Source organism: Chanodichthys erythropterus, chromosome 2 (assembly GCF_024489055.1).
Source record: "Chanodichthys erythropterus isolate Z2021 chromosome 2, ASM2448905v1, whole genome shotgun sequence".
NCBI classification, from domain to species: Eukaryota; Metazoa; Chordata; class Actinopteri; order Cypriniformes; family Xenocyprididae; genus Chanodichthys; species Chanodichthys erythropterus.
The window spans coordinates 2,103,614-2,128,832 of NC_090222.1; the positions used below are offsets into that span (position 1 = coordinate 2,103,614).

At 37.7% G+C, this 25,219-nt stretch overlaps 1 protein-coding gene across 1 annotated transcript in view; it reads right to left on the bottom strand.

Moving 5' to 3' along the window:
* The window catches only part of grik2 (glutamate receptor, ionotropic, kainate 2), a 251,086-nt gene that overhangs the window by 134,464 nt on the left and 91,403 nt on the right, over nucleotides 1-25,219 (bottom strand). Inside the window, exons 4-6 of the mRNA XM_067391519.1 lie at nucleotides 24,879-25,060; nucleotides 15,716-15,769; nucleotides 14,796-14,969 (exon numbers count right to left, since the gene is read on the bottom strand). Coding sequence (XP_067247620.1) covers nucleotides 14,796-14,969; nucleotides 15,716-15,769; nucleotides 24,879-25,060 — 410 coding nt within the window. The remainder of the gene's footprint in view (nucleotides 1-14,795; nucleotides 14,970-15,715; nucleotides 15,770-24,878; nucleotides 25,061-25,219) is intronic.

Here is a 25,219-nt window from a genome sequence, read left to right on the forward strand (position 1 = left end):
CTCAGGTGGAGAGGACACATTTTCTCAGTGTCAACTGCACCGTTTCAAGACATTCTGATGTTGCATTCCAAAATAAGAGCCCCCCAAAACTCATGTTTGTGCTGTTTGGCTCATATTTTCAGAAATTCATAAAAAATAAAATCCTAGTTTCCACAAAATAATTTCACCTCAGCTGGAGAGGACACATTCTCACAGTGTCAACTGCACCGTTTCAGGACATTCTGATGTTGCATTCCAAAATAAGAGCCCCCCAAAACTCATGTTTCTGCTGTTTTGCTCATATTTTCAGAAATTCATAAAAAATAAAATCCTAGTTTCCACAGACTAATTTCACCTCAGGTGGAGAGGACACATTCTCACAGTGTCAACTGCACTGTTTCAAGACATCCTGATGTTGCATTCCAAAATAAGAGCCCCCCAAAACTCATGTTTCTGCAGTTTTGCTCATATTTTCAGAAATTCATAAAAAATAAAATCCTAGTTTCCACAGACCAATTTCACCTCAGCTGGAGAGGACACATTCTCATAGTGTCAACTGCACCGTTTCAAGACATTCTGATGTTGCATTCCAAAATAAGAGCCCCCCAAACTTCATATCTATGCGCTGTTTTGACTATACGTTCAGAAAATCATAAAAATAAAAGTCCTAGTTTCCACAAAACAAATTCACCTAAGATGGAGAATACACCTTCTCATAGTGTCACCTATATCGTTTCAGGACATTCTGATGTTGTGTCCCAAAATAAAAGCCCCCCAAACTTCATATATATGCGCTGTTTTGTCTATACATTCAGAAAATCATAAAAATAAAAGTCCTAGTTTCCACAAACCAAATTCACCTCAGGTGGACAGTACACCTTGTCACGGTGTCAACTACACAGTTTCAGGACATTCTGATGTTGTATTCCAAAATAAGAGCCCCCCCCAAACTTCATATCTATGCCATGTTTTGTCTATACATTCAGAAAATCATAAAAATAAAAATCCTAGTTTTCACAAACCAATTTCACCTCAGATGGACAGTACACCTTGTCACGGTGTCAACTACACAGTTTCAAGACATTCTGATGTTGTATTCTAAAACAAGAGCCCCCCAAACTTCACATCCATGCGCTGTTTTGTCTATACATTCAGAAAATCATAAAAATAAAAGTCTTAGTTTCCACAGACTAATTTCACCTCAGATAGACAGTACACCTTCTCATAGTGTCAACTACACTGTTTCAGGACATTCTGATGTTGTATTCCAAAATAAGAGCCCCCCCAAAACTCATGTCAGCTGTTTTGACTATACATTTAGAAAATCATAAAAATAAAAGTTCTAGTTTCCACAAACCAAATTCACCTCAGATGCACAGTACACCTGCTCATAGTGTCAACTACACCGTTTTAGGACATTCTGATGTTGTATTCTAAAATAAAAGCCCCCCAAACTTCATATCTATGTGCTATTTTGTCAATACATTCAGAAAATCATAAAAAGAAAAGTCCTAGTTCCCACAAAACAAATTCACCTAAGATGGAGAATACACCTTCTCATAGTGTCACCTACATCGTTTCAGGACATTCTGATGTTGTATTCAAAAATTAGAGCCCCCCAAACTTCATACACAGTTTGGAATACAACGTCAGAATGTACTGTAACGGTGTATTTGACACTGTGATAAGGTGTACACCCCATCTGACATGAAATTGTTCTGTGGAAACGAGGACTTTTCTTTTAAATGATTTTCTGAATGTATTGACAAAGTGTATATATGAGATTTTGGGGGGGGCTCTTATTTTGGAATACAACATCAGAATGTCCTGAAAAAGTGTAGCTGAAACTGTGAGAAGGTGTACTCTCCAGCTGAGGTGCAATTGATTTGTGGAAACTAGAACTTTTATTTTTATGATTTTCTGAATGTATAGACAAAACAGCCGAAACATGAGTTTTGGGGGGCTCTTATTTTGGAATTCAACATCGGAATGCCTTGAAACGGTGCAGTTGACACTGTGACAAGGTGTCCTCTCCAGCTGAGGTGAAATTATTCTGTGGAAACCAGGATTTTATTTTTTATGAATTTCTGAAAATATGAGCAAAACAGCAGAAACATGAGTTTTGAGGGGCTCTTATTTTGGAATGCAACATCAGAATGTCTTGAAACTGTGCAGTTGACACTGTTAGAATGTGTCCTCTCCAGCTGAGGTGAAATTGGTCTGTGGAAACTAGGATTTTATTTTTTATGAATTTCTGAAAATATGAAAATATGAGCAAAACAGCAGAAACATTAGTTTTGAGGGGCTCTTATTTTGGAATGCAACATCAGAATGTCCTGAAACGGTGCAGTTGACACTGTGAGAATGTGTCCTCTCCACCTGAGGTGAAATTATTCTGTGGAAACTAGGATTTTATTTTTTATGAATTTCTGAAAATATGAGCAAAACAGCAGAAACATGAGTTTTGAGGGGCTCTTATTTTGGAATGCAACATCAGAATGTCCTGAAACGGTGCAGTTGACACTGTGACAAGGTGTCCTCTCCAGCTGAGGTGAAATTAGTCTGTGGAAACTAGGATTTTATTTTTTATGAATTTCTGAAAATATGAGCAAAACAGCAGAAACATGAGTTTTGAGGGGCTCTTATTTCGGAATGCAACATCACAATGTCTTGAAACGGTGCAGTTGACACTGTTAGAATGTGTCCTCTCCAGCTGAGGTGAAATTGGTCTGTGGAAACTAGGATTTTATTTTTTTATGAATTTCTGAAAATATGAGCAAAACAGCAGAAACATTAGTTTTGAGGGGCTCTTATTTTGGAATGCAACATCAGAATGTCCTGAAACGGTGCAGTTGACACTGTGAGAATGTGTCCTCTCCAACTGAGGTGAAATTGGTCTGTGGAAACTAGGATTTTATTTTTTATGAATTTCTGAAAATATGAGCAAAACAGCAGAAACATGAGTTTTGAGGGGCTCTTATTTTGGAATGCAACATCAGAATGTCTTGAAACGGTGCAGTTGACACTGTGACAAGGTGTCCTCTCCAACTGAGGTGAAATTGGTCTGTGGAAACTAGGATTTTATTTTTTATGAATTTCTGAAAATATGAACAAAACAGCAGAAACATGAGTTTTGTGGGGGCTCTTATTTTGGAATGCAACATCAGAATGTCTTGAAACTGTGCAGTTGACACTGTTAGAATGTGTCCTCTCCAGCTGAGGTGAAATTGGTCTGTGGAAACTAGGATTTTATTTTTTATGAATTTCTGAAAATATGAAAATATGAGCAAAACAGCAGAAACATTAGTTTTGAGGGGCTCTTATTTTGGAATGCAACATCAGAATGTCCTGAAACGGTGCAGTTGACACTGTGAGAATGTGTCCTCTCCACCTGAGGTGAAATTATTCTGTGGAAACTAGGATTTTATTTTTTATGAATTTCTGAAAATATGAGCAAAACAGCAGAAACATGAGTTTTGAGGGGCTCTTATTTTGGAATGCAACATCAGAATGTCCTGAAACGGTGCAGTTGACACTGTGAGAATGTGTCCTCTCCACCTGAGGTGAAATTATTCTGTGGAAACTAGGATTTTATTTTTTATGAATTTCTGAAAATATGAGCAAAACAGCAGAAACATGAGTTTTGAGGGGCTCTTATTTTGGAATGCAACATCAGAATGTCCTGAAACGGTGCAGTTGACACTGTGACAAGGTGTCCTCTCCAGCTGAGGTGAAATTAGTCTGTGGAAACTAGGATTTTATTTTTTATGAATTTCTGAAAATATGAGCAAAACAGCAGAAACATGAGTTTTGAGGGGCTCTTATTTCGGAATGCAACATCACAATGTCTTGAAACGGTGCAGTTGACACTGTTAGAATGTGTCCTCTCCAGCTGAGGTGAAATTGGTCTGTGGAAACTAGGATTTTATTTTTTTATGAATTTCTGAAAATATGAGCAAAACAGCAGAAACATTAGTTTTGAGGGGCTCTTATTTTGGAATGCAACATCAGAATGTCCTGAAACGGTGCAGTTGACACTGTGAGAATGTGTCCTCTCCAACTGAGGTGAAATTGGTCTGTGGAAACTAGGATTTTATTTTTTATGAATTTCTGAAAATATGAGCAAAACAGCAGAAACATGAGTTTTGAGGGGCTCTTATTTTGGAATGCAACATCAGAATGTCTTGAAACGGTGCAGTTGACACTGTGACAAGGTGTCCTCTCCAACTGAGGTGAAATTGGTCTGTGGAAACTAGGATTTTATTTTTTATGAATTTCTGAAAATATGAACAAAACAGCAGAAACATGAGTTTTGTGGGGGCTCTTATTTTGGAATGCAACATCAGAATGTCTTGAAACTGTGCAGTTGACACTGTTAGAATGTGTCCTCTCCAGCTGAGGTGAAATTGGTCTGTGGAAACTAGGATTTTATTTTTTATGAATTTCTGAAAATATGAAAATATGAGCAAAACAGCAGAAACATTAGTTTTGAGGGGCTCTTATTTTGGAATGCAACATCAGAATGTCCTGAAACGGTGCAGTTGACACTGTGAGAATGTGTCCTCTCCACCTGAGGTGAAATTATTCTGTGGAAACTAGGATTTTATTTTTTATGAATTTCTGAAAATATGAGCAAAACAGCAGAAACATGAGTTTTGAGGGGCTCTTATTTTGGAATGCAACATCAGAATGTCCTGAAACGGTGCAGTTGACACTGTGACAAGGTGTCCTCTCCAGCTGAGGTGAAATTAGTCTGTGGAAACTAGGATTTTATTTTTTATGAATTTCTGAAAATATGAGCAAAACAGCAGAAACATGAGTTTTGAGGGGCTCTTATTTCGGAATGCAACATCACAATGTCTTGAAACGGTGCAGTTGACACTGTTAGAATGTGTCCTCTCCAGCTGAGGTGAAATTGGTCTGTGGAAACTAGGATTTTATTTTTTTATGAATTTCTGAAAATATGAGCAAAACAGCAGAAACATTAGTTTTGAGGGGCTCTTATTTTGGAATGCAACATCAGAATGTCCTGAAACGGTGCAGTTGACACTGTGAGAATGTGTCCTCTCCAACTGAGGTGAAATTGGTCTGTGGAAACTAGGATTTTATTTTTTATGAATTTCTGAAAATATGAGCAAAACAGCAGAAACATGAGTTTTGAGGGGCTCTTATTTTGGAATGCAACATCAGAATGTCTTGAAACGGTGCAGTTGACACTGTGACAAGGTGTCCTCTCCAACTGAGGTGAAATTGGTCTGTGGAAACTAGGATTTTATTTTTTATGAATTTCTGAAAATATGAACAAAACAGCAGAAACATGAGTTTTGTGGGGGCTCTTATTTTGGAATCCAACATCAGAATATCCTGCTGAAACGGTGCCGTTAACACTGTGATAAGGTGTCCTCTCCACACAAGGTAAAATAGGTCTGTGAAATGTATTCAGTTTCACAATGTATGGACAAAACAGCGCATGAGTGTTGGAGGGCTTTAATTTTGGAATTCAGCAGCATACAATGTCAGGCTTTGAGGTTCTCTATCATTTTCAGGTGAAATTGAGCTGTGAAATATTTTTTTTTTTTAGTTATTTTTGACTGACTGACTGACTGAAAAAATGAATGAATGTGAAATCACGTTCAGATCGGTTCACAGACAGTCTTACCGTAATACCAAGTGTATGCGCGGACCGCGAAATATATGGGCGGCTAGATTGACCGCTCATTTCTGGGTGGCGGCTGGCTTGACCGCAGTCAGCAACGGCCCGATCGGGCAAGTGACCGGTGCGTCTACTGTCCCGAGCGTCGTTCACACTGGCCCCGGGCCATCGGGCAGTCCTGTCGAGCCCTGCCATCACTCACCAAATTCAGTCAGGTAAATCGCCGAGGCCAGGCGTGCTTTCAGCTTCTGATGGTGGTCTGTGATGCAAGGCCCTTCGCGTTAATATTTCCATGCACTCGCGCGCCCTTCTGGCACGCGCATCTGTTCACAGTTCACTGAATCGCAGGTCGCAGTTCACCGAATCTCGCGCTCCCTTCTGGCACGTGCACCTGTTCGCAGTTCACTGAATATGACCCCCCCCCCCTTTCAAAAAAAAAATTCTCATCGAATCTACACGATTCAAGTAGGTCACCTATTTTGGTTTCAAAACGGCTAATTTCGCCGAAAGGTGAGGGATTTTCATGCCTGAACATTAGCCTAAATTTGACGTTACGTGACATTGTTTACAAGCTGTTATTAACGTCTTTCCGCAGTTGAAACACCGATTATGCAAATACACAAGACATGATATGGATTTCATTAAGTTGTTCTGTATCTTTTAACATACATTTAGAAGTTTATTCATGTTTATTCAACGCTGAAACTGGTGTGAAAACGGAGTAGAGGGTCAGTTCATGTGTGCTTTACGCTACCGCTTCTCTTGAACTGATAAGGCGTTACACATCAAAGAGCGCCAAAACGGTATGTTTTTTTGTTTTTTTTTTAGTTGTAAAATGGGCAGAATTTGAAATATGAAACTTTGTTTCATGTCAAAAGCAACAAACCACAAATCTTATTGTGATTTATTGGATGGTTACGTATCCTTGTGCTTTTTTAAGTGGGTATACGGAAATCCTTGATCTTTCCTAGTGGGTATACGGCGTATACCTGCGTATCACGTAGACTACACCACTGATTATAATGTAATAATAACACTGGTCTACAGCCAAAATGCTTCTGAAATAAATGTAGTCAAACTAAAAGGATGCTTAAACTTTTTGAACGGCGCAAGATATCGTTTTCAAGATATGCTATTGTGTCAGTATACGACCCTTGACATGGGAATATCTCCATTTAAAACAGAAATGACTAAAATACATCTTTGATGGGATCTATGAATAAATCTATGACTGGGTTTGGCAGTACTTGCTTTTTGGGCAAAACAATGAATGATGCAATCTGAAGCTGCCATTGTGTCATACATGACATGAATTACATCCTGTTGTTCCTAGAAATAATGGATGATGCAATCATAACAAAGCTTACATCACTCTACTGAATAAACTGCCCTTTCGGCTCTGGAAATTATACAGCAGGGGTGCAAAACTCAATTCCTGGAGGGCCACGGTCCTGTAGAGATCAGTTCCACCAAGCTCCAACAAACATGGTGCCTGAAGATCTCAAACGAGCCTGAAGGACTTGATTGTTTATTTAGGGTTGAAGCTAAACTCTGCAGGGCTGCGACCCTCCAGGAACTGAGTTTTCCACGCCTGTCCTACAGTGTCATGCTCTCTTATTTGTCAGTGTTTGATGAAGGGACACATTTCTGTTTAGCCAAAATGAGCAGAGATGACTTGTACTTGAACAGTGAACAGTGCAGATAACTTCAAATGGAGCCCATCAATGCTTGTAGACTATTGCTGGACAGTGACAAGAGATGCATGAGATGAGCCAAGAAGTGCCGGGTAGACATTGAATAGGACTAAACTATGTACATAATAGTTTTTTGCCTTTTGTTTCATAATAAATAGAATAGTTTTGCTGTTTTTAAAGTGTAACATTAACAGGACTGTTGGCAGGTGTTTTCTACACAATATATATATAGACGTAAAATGTAAAAACTTAGCCAATCAGTTGTTTTTATTGTAATATTTGAATTCAGCATCAAAATACATAATAAATAGCATGTTTTATCTCTAAAGCAGATGACATAAAAATTGTAGACCAGTGTAATTGCATGCAACACAAAAATGTTGGGTTAAAAACAACCCAAGTTGGGTTGAAAATGGACTAACCCAGCCATTGGGTTGTTTTAACCCAGTGGTTAGGCTAAATGTTTGCCCAACGTTGCTGGGTAGTTTTATTTAACTCAACTATTGTTTAAAAACGACTATATGGCTGGATTAAAATGAACCCAAAATAGTTTGGAAATTAAAAATCAGACACATAATTACTAGAGGCAACAATAATAATCAAAAAATGAGCATAAGCAATTTAATACATGTTTATTGTTTAACATTTATTCATAAGTTTGATGAATAAAAATTAATTTTAAACATATCTGGGTTAATTTTAAGCAAGAAATACAGTAATATTTAAACAATAGTTGAGTTAAATAAAACATCAAACATTTAACCCAACCACTCGGTTACAACAACCCAATCTTTGGGTTTGTCCATTTTTAACCCAAATTGGGTTGTTTTTAACCCAACATTTTTTTTTTTTTTTTTTATATAGTGAATAATGTGTATGTTTTATGCTTACTAAAGTACCATGGCATGAGCTTAGCAACATCAAACTCTATGGGAATCAATTGTAAGTCAATTCTCCTGAGCAGAACAATGCTGCCTAATTCAAATCAGTCACTTTTGAGGTTCCATTTTGGTTAGGAAGGCAGCTGCCTGTGTGAACAGTAGACAGCAAAGCAGTTCAGTGATTTGGAACTGAGCAATAAACTGCTGCCATTTTACAATACATCCATTTGCAAGAGTGGGAAAATGTGGGGGGGAAAAAAACAAGCCACTTGCTTTCCACAGAAAACCTTCACAGACAGAAATACTAGAGATTGCTGCATAGTTCAGGTGCACTAAAGCTGGCTCAGTATTTCGGGCTGAGCTGAAATGCTCATGTCAGATCCTCCGCATGTCAGCCTAACCCGCAGTGCAATACCTCCAGCAGCATGTGGCCCAGGTCTGAGCCAAATCTCAGCGCCTCCATCCAAACCAAAACCAACCAACCACACTTATCCGTAGAGAAGGCAGTCAGCCATGGCTTAAAGGGGCTTCATTTGGAGGAGGAGGCAGCTAGGGTGGGGTTTTTCTCAAATACCAGAGCTTTAGAGAGACATTCTCATCTCACAGCAATGAAGACGCAGCCAAGGCGCAGTAAAGAAATTTCCCAGCCAAATGCAACATCACATGCTCGTCACATGCACCCACACATTATGGACTCATTTCAATCATTCCTGGCTAGTGAGCTCAATCGTTTCTCTCCGGGGCTCTTGGATTATTCTAGAAAACCTAAATGTGTTAAAGCCCTGTGGGTATAGGGATTGCCATTAAACAGGGATTCTTTCTAGGCAATACTGTGATGACCTTGGAATGGAGGGGCTAATGGGATCAGAGAAAGCTGGCAGCTCCTCAAGGAGCCCATTTGTTAAGCAAAAAAGGACTTGAGGAAAGTTTAATGGGTGTAATGAAAGATACGGAGGTTGATACTCATGCTTTATGGGCTATTTGTGGAACGGTGGGTTTTGAATGGAGCTGTGCCGGCGGGGCTAAGTATCACCTGTCCCCTTCCAGCACTCGCCTACTCCCCGCTGAGACCTGCCAATCAGAGAGATCTCCCGCAAGACGCTGACAACAGACACGTCCATCAGATACGGATGAATTTACCTATGCCAAAGAATCAACTTAAATGATTAGATAGATAGATAGATAGATAGATAGATAGATAGATAGATAGATAGATAGATAGATAGATAGATAGATAGATAGATAGATAGATAGATAGATAGATAGATAGATAGATAGATAGATAGATAGATAGATAGATAGATAGATAGATAGATGTGGGTAATATGAATGAACTACGGACATACTGCATCTGATATGTTGTTAATGTCACATGACCCACCAGCACATTTCAGAATCTCTGGGGACTTTTCGTGTACTGTATTTCAAATATTATGTATTCAGACATTTTCACATACTATATAGTAGTACAGTATTTGATTTTGGACGCAGTGATGGTCTCTGTCCTGTTCGTCTCCCACATCCCTCTCAAAGCTCAAAGCGGTATATACGACGATGCGTTTATTGTTGAGGGGAAATATAAAATGAATGTTTGTTCTTTTCTTTTTTTATTTATTTACTATTTAACTTTCTTATATTATTTAGGTTACCAATATTTACTGATATTTATTTCAATGTTTGTGTGTTGTTTTGCTGATAGAAATTCTAAAATAAGCGCCTGTTTGTAATGAAATGGATGTTTATTATTATTTGTTTTTATATTTTTCACAATGTATTTAATTTAGTTTAATAGCCTATATACACAAACCCCCACCGCAGTAGTTCGTCCATTACCATGCAAGGTAAAAAACTGCCACCATCACAGCCCTAAAAGTGACCTTCCCATCTCTGCTGGTGTCCCACTAAAGACTCTTTTATCAATACGGTTTTTCTGCTCGGTCTCCTTAGATAAACCCACAAGGACACTGGCGCTGCAGCCATGAATGGGCGTTTTTCTGCTCAGTGATGAGTTGTCCTGTAGATGAGCTCCCTCCAAGTAAATCAGACAGAAGCTAAAGCAATTAGTACGGAAGGAAATTATGCTAATAAGTCTGAGGACCTTGTTAGGTCATTTTCATTATCCATGTTAAACCGTGACTTAGGGCAGCCTTTCACCGTATGAAGATTAATTATTGTCCAAAGAGGAAAATATGTGGAATTTGATATCCCGCTGCCCATGAACGAATCTCACAAACACTGGCCCGATCAGGAAATAATAATACAACAGTGGTGTTACTCTTTCCATTCAAAACATATAAATAAATAAAGTTTATGTAATTGTTGTTCATCAAGAGATCATTAAATGAACAACATTTCCAGGAAAGTACTGCTTTGTTGAAAAATTAAGATCATTCAGGACATTCTTGCTCGAATAATGGCACAGTACTCTCCAAAAGCAGTTGCACATTTGTGTAGTCTTTCTACATTTCTTTCCATCAATTAACAGTGCTAGTGAGTCTAACATTGGAAAACAACTAGTTCTTCCTCACAAACACTCATTGAGTCTCAGGTCAAATGGACTCAAGTTGTATTGGAGTATGCCATTTTCTCAAGTGCTTGGGTTAGTATTGTGTGCATTATGCAAATTGAAATTGCCAAGATTCTTTGTTTTTCTCACCAAGTATTTGTCACAATCTGAGCTCAATAGGTTACAGTGGTTCAATATAAAGCATTAACAGGACCATAAATATAGTGAGCCAGTGAAACTGCTAATCAAACATTTACGGAAACTTTTCACAGTGTCAATATGCATTAGCCTCTGACTGATTTGGCTGATTAATTAACGCCTGCCTTCAAATGCAGCTCTCAGGGAAACCTGAACCATTATGGTTTCTAAATAATCATGGCTGTCAATGTCACAACTTAAAAGGATTTACATGTGGATAGACAGCCTTGAATAGTGAGAGTTTGTCCTTTTTTCAGAGCTGATGAGTGAAGATAGACTGATGAGTTACTGTGTGAGCTGTACTGTACGACAGGCTGAGTCAGCTAATTAAAGGCTTTGAGTCTTTTAATCGACTGGGTTAGAAGGGGGAAATTTACCATCCAGCTGGCCTCCCCTCAGCTGTCTATATCCAGAGTCAGTGTGTGTGTGGATATAGTTCACTACCTTCTGGAAAGTTTCTTCAAATTATTCAAGGATTACTCACTTTTATGCTGTAGCCATTTGAGTTCTGCAGTGAGATGTTTCAACAAAGAGACGTTTTTAAAAAATTCAGTCAAAAAACGCACCATAAAAGTGTCATAATAGCGATCCATACAACTTCTGAACTATATTCCAAATTGTTCCTCTACAGCTATACAATGAATTTATGTGAGAAATAAACTTAAGTCAACTCTGTCACAACTCATTCGCCTTTGTGCACATTCAAACTCGGCAGGTCACGTCAGGTTTGATGTCAAAGAGTGCTTCAGAATGTGTGATGTGAATAACACATGAGTCATATGGACTATACTTTTATGGTGTGTGTGTGTGTGTAGTCTCACATATTGCTAGACTTTTAACTATTGGTATAAAATCTGGTCTACTTGGTAGTTTATTCTGGCCAAAAATTAGTCTGTTTTGATTCCGTACGACATTTAGGGGTGGCTTTTCTGAAATCGCTAATATCCAAATAGTAGTTTAGTGTGGGAAAAAAACAATCTCAAATAATTGCAAATAATTCTGTGCATTCAAACATACTGATTATTTCACAGACATTACTAAAAGTTCTGCTTGTGGATACTGTTTACTTGGTACAAATTGACTTTTATCTATTTGATGTCTCTATCATGTGATTGATTTTTCCTCAAAAGCTGTTTTTGTATTGAACCAGCACTTTGTTGTTTACTTCTACAATGTCTTTTTGTACTTTTTGTGATGCATGAAAGTTTTAGTTGCATGGACTTTCAATGGATGGATACAAATGATGAGAGGGTATTTTCATTTGTGTTCCAAAAGATGTTGAAAGTGCTATGGCTTTGAAATGACATGAGGGTGAGCACATGAGGACAGAATTGTCATTTTTGGATGAACTAACCCTTTAGGACCTTTTAAACACCTAAACAACAACAAAAAAAAGATTACTATATGACCATACCTCAACAAACCCACACAATATCGAACACATCCAGAGGACGGGGAAGTCATGCAGTTTGAAGAGTTGTGTAATTTTGCCTGGAGCAAGGACAAGGTTTTTTAAAAGTTGGACTATCGTGTTTCCACTTGTTCAGAGATAACAAATGTTAATAGGGCTACTTTTTATAGACATTTAAGACCTTTTAGGGTGTGCTCACACTCGGCAGGTTTGGTTCAATTAAAATGAACTTTAGTGTGATTGCTTTGTTAGCGCCGTTCATGTGAATAAGTGTGAACGCTGCCATCCGAACCAAACAAGTGGACCAAGACCCCTGAAAAGGAGGGTCTCAATCCACTTCCAAATCAGCTCTTGTGCAGTTCGACTGAAATATGAAAAGAACACGGACCAAAGACATCTAAACTAACCTAAAACAGGATGTCATAAGATGTGACCCTAAAAGGGTCAGAATGCTCAAGCACACCTGGTTTCTCTTGTGATAGTTGCGATGTTGCCTATTATAGTTCAATATAGGCATCTCCTCGCTGTAGATCTTTGTTTGTGTGTGTGATGGAGGAATTCCTGCCGCTGTTTTGACTCCTTGGCCCTGTTTCCACCCAAGATGCATTTTGGTCAATTGGATCAAAAGTGGACGACACAAAATACAGGTGTAAACAGGGTCTAAAATGTTTTGCGCTTGTCCAGTATCGACCACTTCCAGAGGTAGTCGAAATGCATTCAACCGGATAGATTTCATAGTGTAACAGCCACAAAAGTCCGCCTGCTCTCTACCTATATGTGTAAACATTATGGGAAGCACGCTAGCCAGTTTGGTTTGAAGACGAAAAACGTAGCAATCACAATGTTCTCTCAAATTTCCAGATTTCTTACACACACTCTCAGCGTTCAGCTGGTCAGATATATAAATTGCGCAACCTTATTTTGTTCATTAGATCAAAAGATCTCAAAAAACCCACCCTCCCCTCAAAGAAATCAGGACAGAAGTGGTTGAAAGTGGACAAAAGAGATGGATTAAAACACCAGGTGTAAACACGAATGTGTCTCCCTCATCTACTCGTGATCCGATAGACCAAAACATCTTAATACCAGGTATAAATAGGGCCTGTTATACATTTTCTTTGCTCTTCATGAGTTGTCAACAAGCGAGTTTGGCCCAGCACACAGCATTGTTTTGGATATTCGTTAATTTCTGCCGCAAAATGTGTCAAAAAAGCTGTTTGTTGATTGTGTCTTAAAAATGGCAATGTGAACGCTAAGTGAACCAAGACTAAATGTATTTAAATGTACTTTTTCTTTTTTGCTCTGGGCCAAAAGAACCAAGAGCGCCAAACTACAAATGTGAACACACCATTAGTGGCCTTAAATTTTAAAAAGTCATTATAAGGCATTTCAGTACTTTTTAAGCACCTATTCTGCTAAATATCTCCTATTGGGTTTCAAAGAACAAAGAAAGTCAGACAAGTTTGAAATCACATGAGCGTGAGTGAATCAAGACAGAATCGAAGTCTTCACTTATCATAGCAGTGTAAATTTCTCTCTAAACAGGACGTAAACCAACGAGTCCAGTGAAATGTCATTGTGTTGTGTCCCATCCCATGAGAGTTATTTTGGCAGGTTGGTTCGTTTTGGCATGCAAGTTCTCCTCTTTCCTCTGTTTCCGTCTCACACAGCCTCTAGTGAGTTCATATCTTGGCCCTTTTCCCAGATAGGAGAGCCAGTGTTGAGGAGGAACTGGGATGCTGCCAGTATGCTGATATCAGACAGTTTTTAGATCACTACAGCAGAGTCGCTGTTTATCACACACGCTTCAGATCGCAGCGTACCCTGCAGGTTGTGGGTTCAAGTTCTCTGGGGAATAGTGCTATACACAGACAGAGCAAACAACCTCCTGCAGCACATACCAGCATCAATTAAAAACAAACTCTACCATTATCACCTTGACTGTAGTTTCATATTATTCTGTTCCAATGACTTAACAAGTGTCTATAACACAAAAATAACACAAAAAATCTAACTGAGCTCTATTCTGACACTAAATGCTAAAATGCAAATAATAAAAATTCCACTAACCATGTAATCATGCATACAGAAGTGGCTTTTCAAACGTCCAATCAAACTCTACTGTATTCTGGCACAAATTCATGTCACTTGGATAAAGCAGATGCCAGCATGGACAGGTTGTGTGACATGACCTCATCCAAACCATGATCTAAACTACTGGAAGTAAATAACACAGGCTGCAATAAATATGAGATCACCTGAAACCAGGTTACACGTGGTGTGTGCTGATCATATGTTTTGTGTGGTTAATTATTGGCTTCATTTAGGTATTTTTTGTTTGTTTTTGTATGCGAAACAATTTTGAAACAGCACCACATGATGGCATGTAAAGGTCCTGAAGCAAAGCCAGCTGAAAACCACTGTCTGGCACGATAAAAAAAAAAAAAGAAAACATGCTGTAATAGCTTCTTACTGTCATGAAACCATCCAGTAGGCCAGAGTCTGGTTTAGGCGGTGCCTGTAGACGCTCCATGGACCACTTTTCAATGATGGACGACACCTGGCTGTTCTCGGTGTTTAGGATACGAAATCCTGTCATGTTGACCCCACTGTAGCGATAAGGTTCCACATCCAACGCGAAGAGATCCTAAAGAATATGAAACATTTATAAATGTATTGGAAAATACACAACAGGAATGTCTGTTATATTTGTGCCAGATTACATTTTAAAACACATGGCAATCATACTGAAAAACAAACTCTATTCCAAAATCTAGTGAGCTGCACTGATGTTACTTGCAAAAACAGAAAATTTACCAGCCATGAAACTGTATTTGCATTTTTTAAATATCTGTTTCCCTTTCGAAAAGGAACTCGCACTGCATCCGAAGACACATTTTCATTCCCCCAATGTGTCTTTGGATGCAGTGTCATGTTCCCCTTCTCAGGGACCCATGGTTACAGGTGTAACCTGAGATGATTTGTCCTTTATTTTACTGCTTTGCAAAAAAAGTTAAAATTAGTGACCCACAAGTACTGTAAAAAATAAAAATAGTCAACTTATATTAATTTAACTACTGTATTAATGCTTTATGCACAATATACAAGCATATAATAATATCTTAATATCTTAATTAAATAAATATGCAAGTTAGGTCTGAAAATTGGACTGCGAGAGATAGGGAGACAGAAAAGCCTTTTAAAAGTCTCAGTCAGAGTCTAACACATCATTGGTGAAAACAGGAAACAGCACCAGAAAAAAATAAAATAAAATAAAAAAAGATTAAATATTCCCACTTAGGGAATATAATGGTCTAAAATGTAAAATGATGTTATGGATATCACTGTGTTTTAAAATGAGTTTTATAATATAAATATCCATACATAACTTACCAGGGTAGTAAAAATGTAGTGGTAATACTCTGTCATCATTCCCATAGCGAGAGCCTGAAAAAACATTGAGAACCATGAATGAAACCATTCTGAGACAAGGGAAAAGTAACAATGTTTCTGAAAATGTGCAATTTATCAGTGAATAGAAGGATAGGCTGGCGAAATAATGGCATTTCTTGTTTATATGATGTTTTGTGGCTCGTAATAATTTTATATGCTGAAGGATTGTGAGCAGAAATTGTGTGAAGCTTTCAGTCTCTCTTTCCCTGAAACACCCTGAGCTCTCTTTATTGGCCGTAAACACAGCTGAGTGACTTCCGTCTGCGAGCAACTTCTAAATAAACCAAACTGATTTTTGTGAAGCTGATATATTTTATATATTATTATAAAACATTTTAGTGTAATTACACAACATGCAACATAATCCAATGAACTGCATGTATCAACCTCCAAAACCCGCCACATGAAGAATATGGAAGCCATTACATAAATTAGATGACTGAAGCATTGACATTTAAAAAGTATTTTTAGAAGTCAATATATTGTTTATTTCATTTATTCTTATTCCATCAGTCCACATAATTCTAATCCATTTGCCAGTCAAGTTTGTCACTGGGTAGATTTAGGGGCCCTTCACACAAAACATGTTATATTCATTCTCAAATGTTTACTTATTTATTTTTGTAATTGTTGATTTATGTCCACTTGCATCAGCTGGATATCTTTGTCCACTGGACATCTTGTTGGTTACCATTAGTGCTGCATCTTTCAGACACTGTGTAGATCATCCTTGAAAAGAAAAACATATTCAGCTATGCCCAGTCCAGCTTTGACTACAGGAATGTGTCCTTTGTAACTGGCTCATAGCTCATTCTGTGCTGTCTGCTCTTGGTAATTGTGGTTTGGCAAGGTGCGTGGCCTGGAGTAGCTGAGGCTGTGCAGAATTCACAAAAACCTTGAATTCCTCAGATAGTGGGAAAAATCCTTAATATGGAATTCATGTACTGTATGTTTCATGAGCCATATTGAAGAGTGAATTTGGGGTGGTCAGTATGGGGGCTTGAACGCCGAAAAAAAAAAAAAAAAAATGAAACAACCGTATCATTTATACTCTGGTTTAAACCTGTTTTGTTCAGTTTGACTAAAAGCAAATAACACCCGCCATAGAAAAGTCATTCTAATATGCCGATTTGCTGCTCTATTATTGGTACTCAATTATTAATAATAGTTTACTGTCAATGTTGAGAGCAGTTAGTACTGCTTAATTAATGTATTCAACATTGATAGAAATCAGAAATGTTTCTTGAGCAGCAAATCAGCATATTAGAATGATTTCTGAAGGATCATGTGAAAACAGTTCTTTTAAACTGTAATCATATTTCACACATTCACCTGTAAGATCATATTTTAGGTTTTTTTTTTTTTTTTTTTTTTTTTTTTTTGTCAAATAAAAACAGCCTTGGAGGGCATAAGAGGATAATTTCAACAACATTAAAAACTTAAAATTTTGATTTTGTCTAAATAAAATAGAATGAGTATTTTATTTTTGGGTCCAAAGTGTCATTTTCAGTTTAGCAATAATTTAATGATTAAAAATGACATGTTCAGCAAGTCATGGCAACTTCTGTTTTTACATAGCTTTAACTCATCTACATTTTTTGAAGTTATATGTTATATGAGATTCAACTCAATGTTTTAAGTCAATTTAATAGAATTTGAGTTGAAATAACTTGTGAAGCCAATTTGTTTATTATTACTTATAGTATAATAATAATAATAATAATAAGTTAAATAGGAGATATACCTCAGGAGTACCAGCAATGATTTTCTGGAGAAGGCAAAGTATTTAAAAAAGAAGAGCAGATGGGATTTTTTGCACATTGCTTGTTTGTCTCCATAGATGTAATGAGCTCTCGGATTCCCACGCCAACCCAACCACGCATTCACACGGCATCTTCCACAGACTGACAGACAACTCAATCCATAACAATAATTAATTTATGGGCCAAGCTGTTGTGTTGCTAAACGTTGGAACAACAATCGTCTAAACCCAAGTGCCAGCCTGTTGCATTCGCTCTATTTAGTGTGCACTTCATGGCGATGTGAAACATGCATGATTCGGCTCTGTGAAAGTGCGCCTGGTAACAGCTGCTACATCACAAACCAGATCCTGTATTAGCACGTGAGCTAATCGTGCCCTGCGCTGTGCGACGGATGGAAGTAGATGTCTTTAACATTGCTCACCCTGTGTTATCTTCAGCTGTATTAGCAGGAGCTGCTGTGCAACACAAGTGTGTGTGTGTGGGTGCAATACACACACAGACTGCTAGAACGATTATAAATCAGACATTATTACTGCTGTCAGCCTGGCGAGGGTGATTAGAATGAGTAGAGGTCAGGTCAGTAATTACATTTGTTGTTGTGTGGTCTAGTGCTGTTAATAACAGGTGGTATTGTGTCCAGGTGGACTGGAAAACCTTCAGGAGAAACTCATATTTGCTGGGATGAGCCAGCAACACTCGCATCGTTACTGAGTAAAACTGTCGGTAAGATAGCCAGTGGGAGAGCATGGATTAAAACTGACACAATTTAGATCATTATAGCTCTGAACCTATTCCATAAAGGGTTCATATTATGAAAATTCCAGTCACAGAGAAGTAATATGGAGGTATTAGGTTAGATAATCAACTCCTAAATAAGCTATATTAGTCCAGTGAGTATTTCTGATGGTGTCAACCCAACACAACACTAAAATCTGCTCATCATACAAGTACACGTGAATGTAATTTAAAATGTCTATTCAAGTTGTGGTTTCCACAGGCTTTATTTTACACATAAATGATAAAACCCCATAGAAAAATCTCGAAAGATCCAGTGGCGACTTACACTTCTGGGTTCTGGCATCATACCTGCACCTCTCTATATGCGTTCTTAAGCTATTTTGCGTCCTTGTGTTCTCGTACTACAACATCAACAACCGTCAAAGTCCGGTTCCAGTACTCAAGAACACAAATAAAGGGAAAGCATGAAAGTTCCCAGATGTGTGCTTGATATCGGCTGTGTCTGAAAGCTTAAAAATGCTGCCTTCAGAGGACTCATTCCAAGGTAGGAAGGCACTAAGGCACGTCCAAATCCAATGGTAGCTTCACTTCTTGTCTCCTGAGATACCTTGATCTGATCGATGTTTGAAGAAAGCATAGATGTATCCTTCACTACCAATCCTGTGCTTTCCATTCTGTGACAGCTGAGCTAAAAAACAAAGACGGCATCTAAAAGTTATGGTTGGTGAACAGTTTCTGTGTAAATGTACATTTTTGACCATTGTTTTCCACTTTTGATGTAATTTCTAGCAAGAAATTACTATTGCAGTAATTAAATATTTGCTTAGTTATTACCATAGCTTGCTCTATTTTGCTGTAGATCATTAAACTGTTAAGCTGCCTCAAAAGTCTGTTTCGTGAGGTACCTTTGTGTGCATATGCTGCATGCAAAGTCATTGCCTGATAGGGCCGTGAGGCAACAAGTCAGCTGCCCAAGTTTTCAGACAGCCATCAAGTGCAGACTTGAGTGAATTGAACCATTAAAGCTTTAAAGTTCTCACTTAAGTAATTCCCACTGAAAGCTTGCAAATAAGTGATGGCTCGTTAAAGTAAATATATGTCTTTTTGTTTGACATAATTTTAACAAAGTTATAAATACCTGGAGAAAACCTGCAGTACTTTTTAATTCTTTAAAATCTTAATGTTGACAAAGCATAACATTAAATATACATACTCATTTACACAAATAATCATGTAAAATAAAAAGATATCAAACAATATCAATAACGTAATTAAACGTGTGATGTTGTTTTATTTATTGTGCATTGGATGGGGCTGTCCCACTGCCTAATATGTGCTGAACAGTCAGTGGGGCAACAGCACATCTCATTTCTCACAAAGATGCATTCTGTGTCCTCGTATCCTTTGGAATATTGGATTGGAATATAAATATGGATTGGAATATAAAATTGGAATATTGCACAAAATGGTCACAGTAGGCTGTATGTAAGAACACGACACAGGAGAATAGGTACGGATAGTCTTTAATTCAAAGAAACACTCACAATGGAACAATGAGCAAATAAAACAGGAATCTACACGTTAACAGAGGAAACTAGACAGGAATAGCTGAAAAAAATGAAAATTAATGTGTAGCCATAGAAACAAACACAGGTTATACAACAGGTACTAAACTAAACAGAACATGACCGTTACAGTATTCCCCCCTCTCGGAAGGTGCGTTCTTGTGCCGTAACTGAACATCCAACTGTGGAGGGAGGGGGCTCTGGAGGTGGGTGTGGAGCTGGTGACAGACAGGGACCAGGAGGAGTTGGTGGAGACAGACACCATGGTGGAGCTAATGGTGGGAAGAGCCAGGGTTGAGCTTGTTGAGGGCTGGGTGGAAACCAGGGACTGACAGATGGAGGTGGAACCAGGGTGCATGTATCCGGTGGAGCAGACAAGCCGACGGACCTGGGTAACATCCACCGCCCAGAAGTCCAAGGTGGAGCTTCTGGCTCGCAGGACCGAAGTGGAGACAGGGACTCAGCTGACTGGGTGACACTGGAGTTAGAAAGGACAATGGGGAAAATGTTGGAAGGGAGGAGCCAGGTGGAGCCAAAGGGTGGAGGGTAGAGGCGCAGCTGGAGAATGGAAGCCCGAGGCAAAGCTGAAGTGCCACACGGAGCTAGCGGCGGGGCAGAGCCAAGAAGCTGGACGACATCAGTGGAGCCGGTGGATGCAGGAGAGTGGATGGAACCAGTGAAGGGGATGGGACTTGGGAGGGAACATTGGAGGACGAGGATTTTTTCTTATGGAACCAGAGTCATCCAGATGAGTGGACAGGACTAGTGGAAAAGGAGAAGACTTGAGGGTGGGGACTCAGGAGGGAACTGGATCCGCGGACCACAGATCGATTAGCCAGAGGTCCGCTCCTGGCTCTGAGATGGACTAAGTCAAGTCAAAGTCAAGTCATCTTCATTTATATAGCGCTTTTCACAATACTTATTGTTTCAAAGCAGCTTGACAGTGACAATAGGAAAATTCTTATCGAGCTAAAGTTGGTTTTTGATTGATTCACTTCCGTTGTAAAAATAGTTAATTATTACTTCAAGGGCTGCTTAAACGACACCTTTCCTACTGAAAACCGAATACCTTTAATGCATTCTTGCTGTTCATTTACTAAGCAGCACGTGTAGACTCCGGGGCTTTGATGGTGGCCGTCTCTGGTTCTGGGATGAGCTCGCAGGATGTGAGGTGGAAATAGCTATGCTTGAGCATCCAGCCCAAATAGCAGATTCTGGTGTTCTGGGGGGAGAAGGCGCCACGCTGGTGAGTCCATTTTTAATCTTTTTAGGTTGCGTGATCTGTCACAGTAGGCTATATGTAAGCACACAACACAGGAGAATAGGTATGAATATTCTTTAATTCAAAGGAATACGCACAATGAAACATCAATGACACAGAACAATGAGCAAACAAAACAGAAGTACAGAAGTATAGGAACAGCTGAGCCGAATGAAAACTAATGTGTAGCCATAGAAACAAACAAGAACTAATGCAGAAACGACAGGAACTAAACTAAACAGAACATAACCCCAACAAAAAGATTTGCGAATAAAGCACAGTTTCCATCCAGCAAGATGAAGAGAACAAAACTGTCACTAATTGATGTACTGGCACCAAATATCAGTAGGTTAAGCCACTCTGGGTCACTATGCAAAAATATTCAGATGACATTGGTTTGGTAGGAAAACTGACAATTTTGTAAATGCATAAAAAATCAAAAGTGTGTTACCAGCCTAACACATGGTACAAAAAACTAGGACAAATATTTTATTAAAATTAGTCATATCACTCATCTGGCATCAGAAACATAAGATATGGAAAGTGTTTTCTCACTCTCTTTTGGCTATTTATTTTGCTATCCCAACTATTAAAAAGTTAGTTGCATTTTATTATTTGTATTTATTGCATGTGGCTGAAGTATATGTTAAACAGTAACATTTTTAAAGGCACATTTCATCACAGCTTGTTTTTTTTTTTTTTTTTTTAAGTGTAATGCTGACATTGCAAAGATGCTGTTGCTGTAAGGACAGAGCAGTTAAAATTTTTATTAGAAGAGACAGCAAACCCACGGTCCACGAAATAATGCTGTTTCTCATTTAATGTGAAAAGGCCATTTATATAGAAGTCTAAATGCACAGCAGCAAAATATGCTCCAAATATTCAGTCTAAAAATTCTCGTAATGCTAGTATTGTTTTTGATATATAATAAACCTAGACTATTATTATATGTTTGTCGATTTATTTTACAAAAATATGATATGATTTTAAAACAGAAAAAAACTAAACAAAACAAACAAACAAAAAAAAAACAGTATTTTTACTATTCTGATAGGTTCAGTTATCTGAAATATTACATCATTGCTAGACCCAGTTATCATTGCCATCATAAGCCCCAAAGTGAAATTAATTATTAAATTCAGTCTTGTGTGAAACATATGGTCGGGAAATAATAGCTCTGTAGCCTGAGCAGATTTTAAAAAGTTCAAAAGTGTGGACGACTTCACAAAGCCAAAAGTTTCAAATGTGGATATCACACAAAGCCTCTGAGAGCTGCCCATTATAGAAGCATATATCCACTGCCACTAATAATGAGTATCTTCATTATCACTTCAGTGGTCTGAAACTGATTAAGAAGGTCTGTGAGTCAATCTCTGGCTGAATAATACCCACTTTAATATTTGATTATTCCTGTAATTGGGGGAAAATTCTTGCGGTTAAGTCACACATTGAAATATCTCTTTGGGTTTCTCTAATGTGAGACTTCACAGAACTCTAGCAGGAATGCATATCCTTATCCACTTTCTGGCAAATATTATTTAATCAATCTTTGTAAGGAATTGAAATTGCACTGCATTGCATCCTTTGATGTAAAATAGCATATATACTGTACACTTAATCTGATTAAAACATCTTTTCTTGTAGGGCACTTCACATCATGAGCATTATCCTATTGACTAATTACATGTAAACATACTGACTAACGGAGCATATAAGCTTGACTGTCTGATGGTTAATCAATGAAACCTGTACACTTCACTGATTGTGTACAAATCAATCTCACACACAAGATCAAACGAGACAATGAATTAACAGTTCAAAAAACAATGCATGCGCGTTTCATCTTCAAGGCATAAAAACGCCATAAAGCAGAGCTTGTAATGATACAAACAAGCTAAACGTTAGGTTCAGAAACATGTTCTTCACATGTTGCTTAGCAAATGCAAAATTGATCCTATCTGCTTCATCATATCTGGTTAATTTGATTCTTATACTACAGGACTGCCCATCGTCAATTATTCCTTACTTCACATACTAGAAGATTGAGATTGATACTAGATTGCATGAAGAAACCAATGCACAATTGGTTGCTGACAATGTATATATACTCCTATAAGAATATGCATACTATCTAAATCATATATACTGTGTTATCTTTGGACCATAACCTTTTCAAAGTTTTAAAGCAAGTCTGGTGATGATTCATACAGAGCTAAAGAAAATCTTAGTACACCAACAGATGTTTTACTTTAGATTTTTAAGACAGACGAAAAAGATGTACTGTAGAGACTTAGCTACTGAACCAGGCACTTGTAAATGTCTCGAGATAAACAGGTTTTGTTGATCTGCTTGGCTTTGGTTGGAAGTCTGACAATTGTTGAGAACTGTTCCTAGTTTCTAGCTTGAACTGAAAGTTGATTCTCAATAAGCTTATATAGTATTGTGCTTGCAGCTCTACTTGAAGAGGCTTAAATCCTGTACAATACAATACAGTTCTGAGTCTTAATAGCATTTAGGAAGTTCTTCAATTCCTCTGGGAAAAGACACAAAGGTCAACAAAACCACCGCCCTGCTTGAGACTGAGAATAAATTGTTCTCTCGTTTTGTTTCTTGAAGTTCATGATCACTTTAAAAATCTGGTTCCACTTAAGAAGCCCACCTTAGTATTCTTTAATGTTTTCAATAAAATGATGCAAGTAATTTCGTCACAGATTTGTTAAACTGAAAAGCTAAAGATACAGATGTAAAATATGGACAAATCTGTGTTTGTCTCCCTGCTAACCTTTAAACTTTGAAGGTATTTTACAATGTCAAGCTAGGTTTTGTCATACCAGCTTTTAAAGTTTATCTTCATGAACCTTACTTTTGTAGTTAAAAATTACACTTAGGCCTTATTCACACAATTTCCACACTATTACTAATGCCCACTATCACTTTTCATGAGCGGACATACGTGGATTACAGGAGAATGCTGTCATTCTTCTGTAAATCATGAACTCTTCCACCGCATCTCAAATTATGGATTGTGTTTGTGGTTGGAAGGTTTAGTTTATTTACATGCAACACATTTCTCATATTTCATATTAAGCATGCTCTTTACTGACACCCATCTTCTTGGTAACTAAATACACCAAACTTTTGACAACTTTTCACCAAACTTTTGACAACAAGTTTTATGAAGCATTTCCATATTTTAAAAATGTAGCAAGACTGAAATTCTGGGTCTAGGATAATGCTAAAACAATAACATCTATACATAAAAAGGCTTAGGAATTAGCATAGTTTTGGTGGTACACAGACAATTCTAGGGTGACATTTCCTTTGGACTGAGAGCTCAGTAGTGCTGTGTTTGTACAGTTCTAAAACTATCTAGCAATTTTTCCTCAGCAGAATAGTGTAACATTAAATGTTACTTTAAAAGACGCCTTTGGCATTCTCTTGGACACATAATTTTGTATATTTAACTTACTGTGCAATTATTGAGAAGGACTTATTCTCCAGTATTGTTTTGTAAGTCAGATATCCAGATTTATACAATGTAAAAAAAAAAAAATTACTCTAAATGTAAAATTTTGAATATTAATTAAAAAATAAAATAATATCAGTTTAATATGATTTTATTTTAGAATTATATTATATCAGATAAATATTGAAATATAATTTATATTTATATCATAACGGATGAATATTTTATATTAATGTTATTATTATCAGACAAATATTCCAAATGCACCTTTGTAATCCTCAGTGTGAAATGAGATCATGAAAGGACTCACCTGTTTAAGGATTCCAGCTGCCATCTCATGACCGCAGTCAAAGATCACATGAAACTCTTTTCCTCGTTTCATTTCTTTAAGAAGGGGCTTGGCATCTTTTGTTTCTGCTGGTAGCTGCCGGATTTTTAATCGGATGTTGTAACGAGATGGAGCCTTGATGAGCTCCTGTAATCGAATCAGACCTAAGAGAGAGAAAGAGAGAGAGAGAATATAAATGAGGTTATTACAGTATTACAGGAATAGTTCACCCAAAAAATGTAAACTCTGTCATCATTTTCCTCATCCTGATGTTGTTACAAAGATTTTTTTTTTCTTTTTTTCTTCTTTCATGGAACACAAAT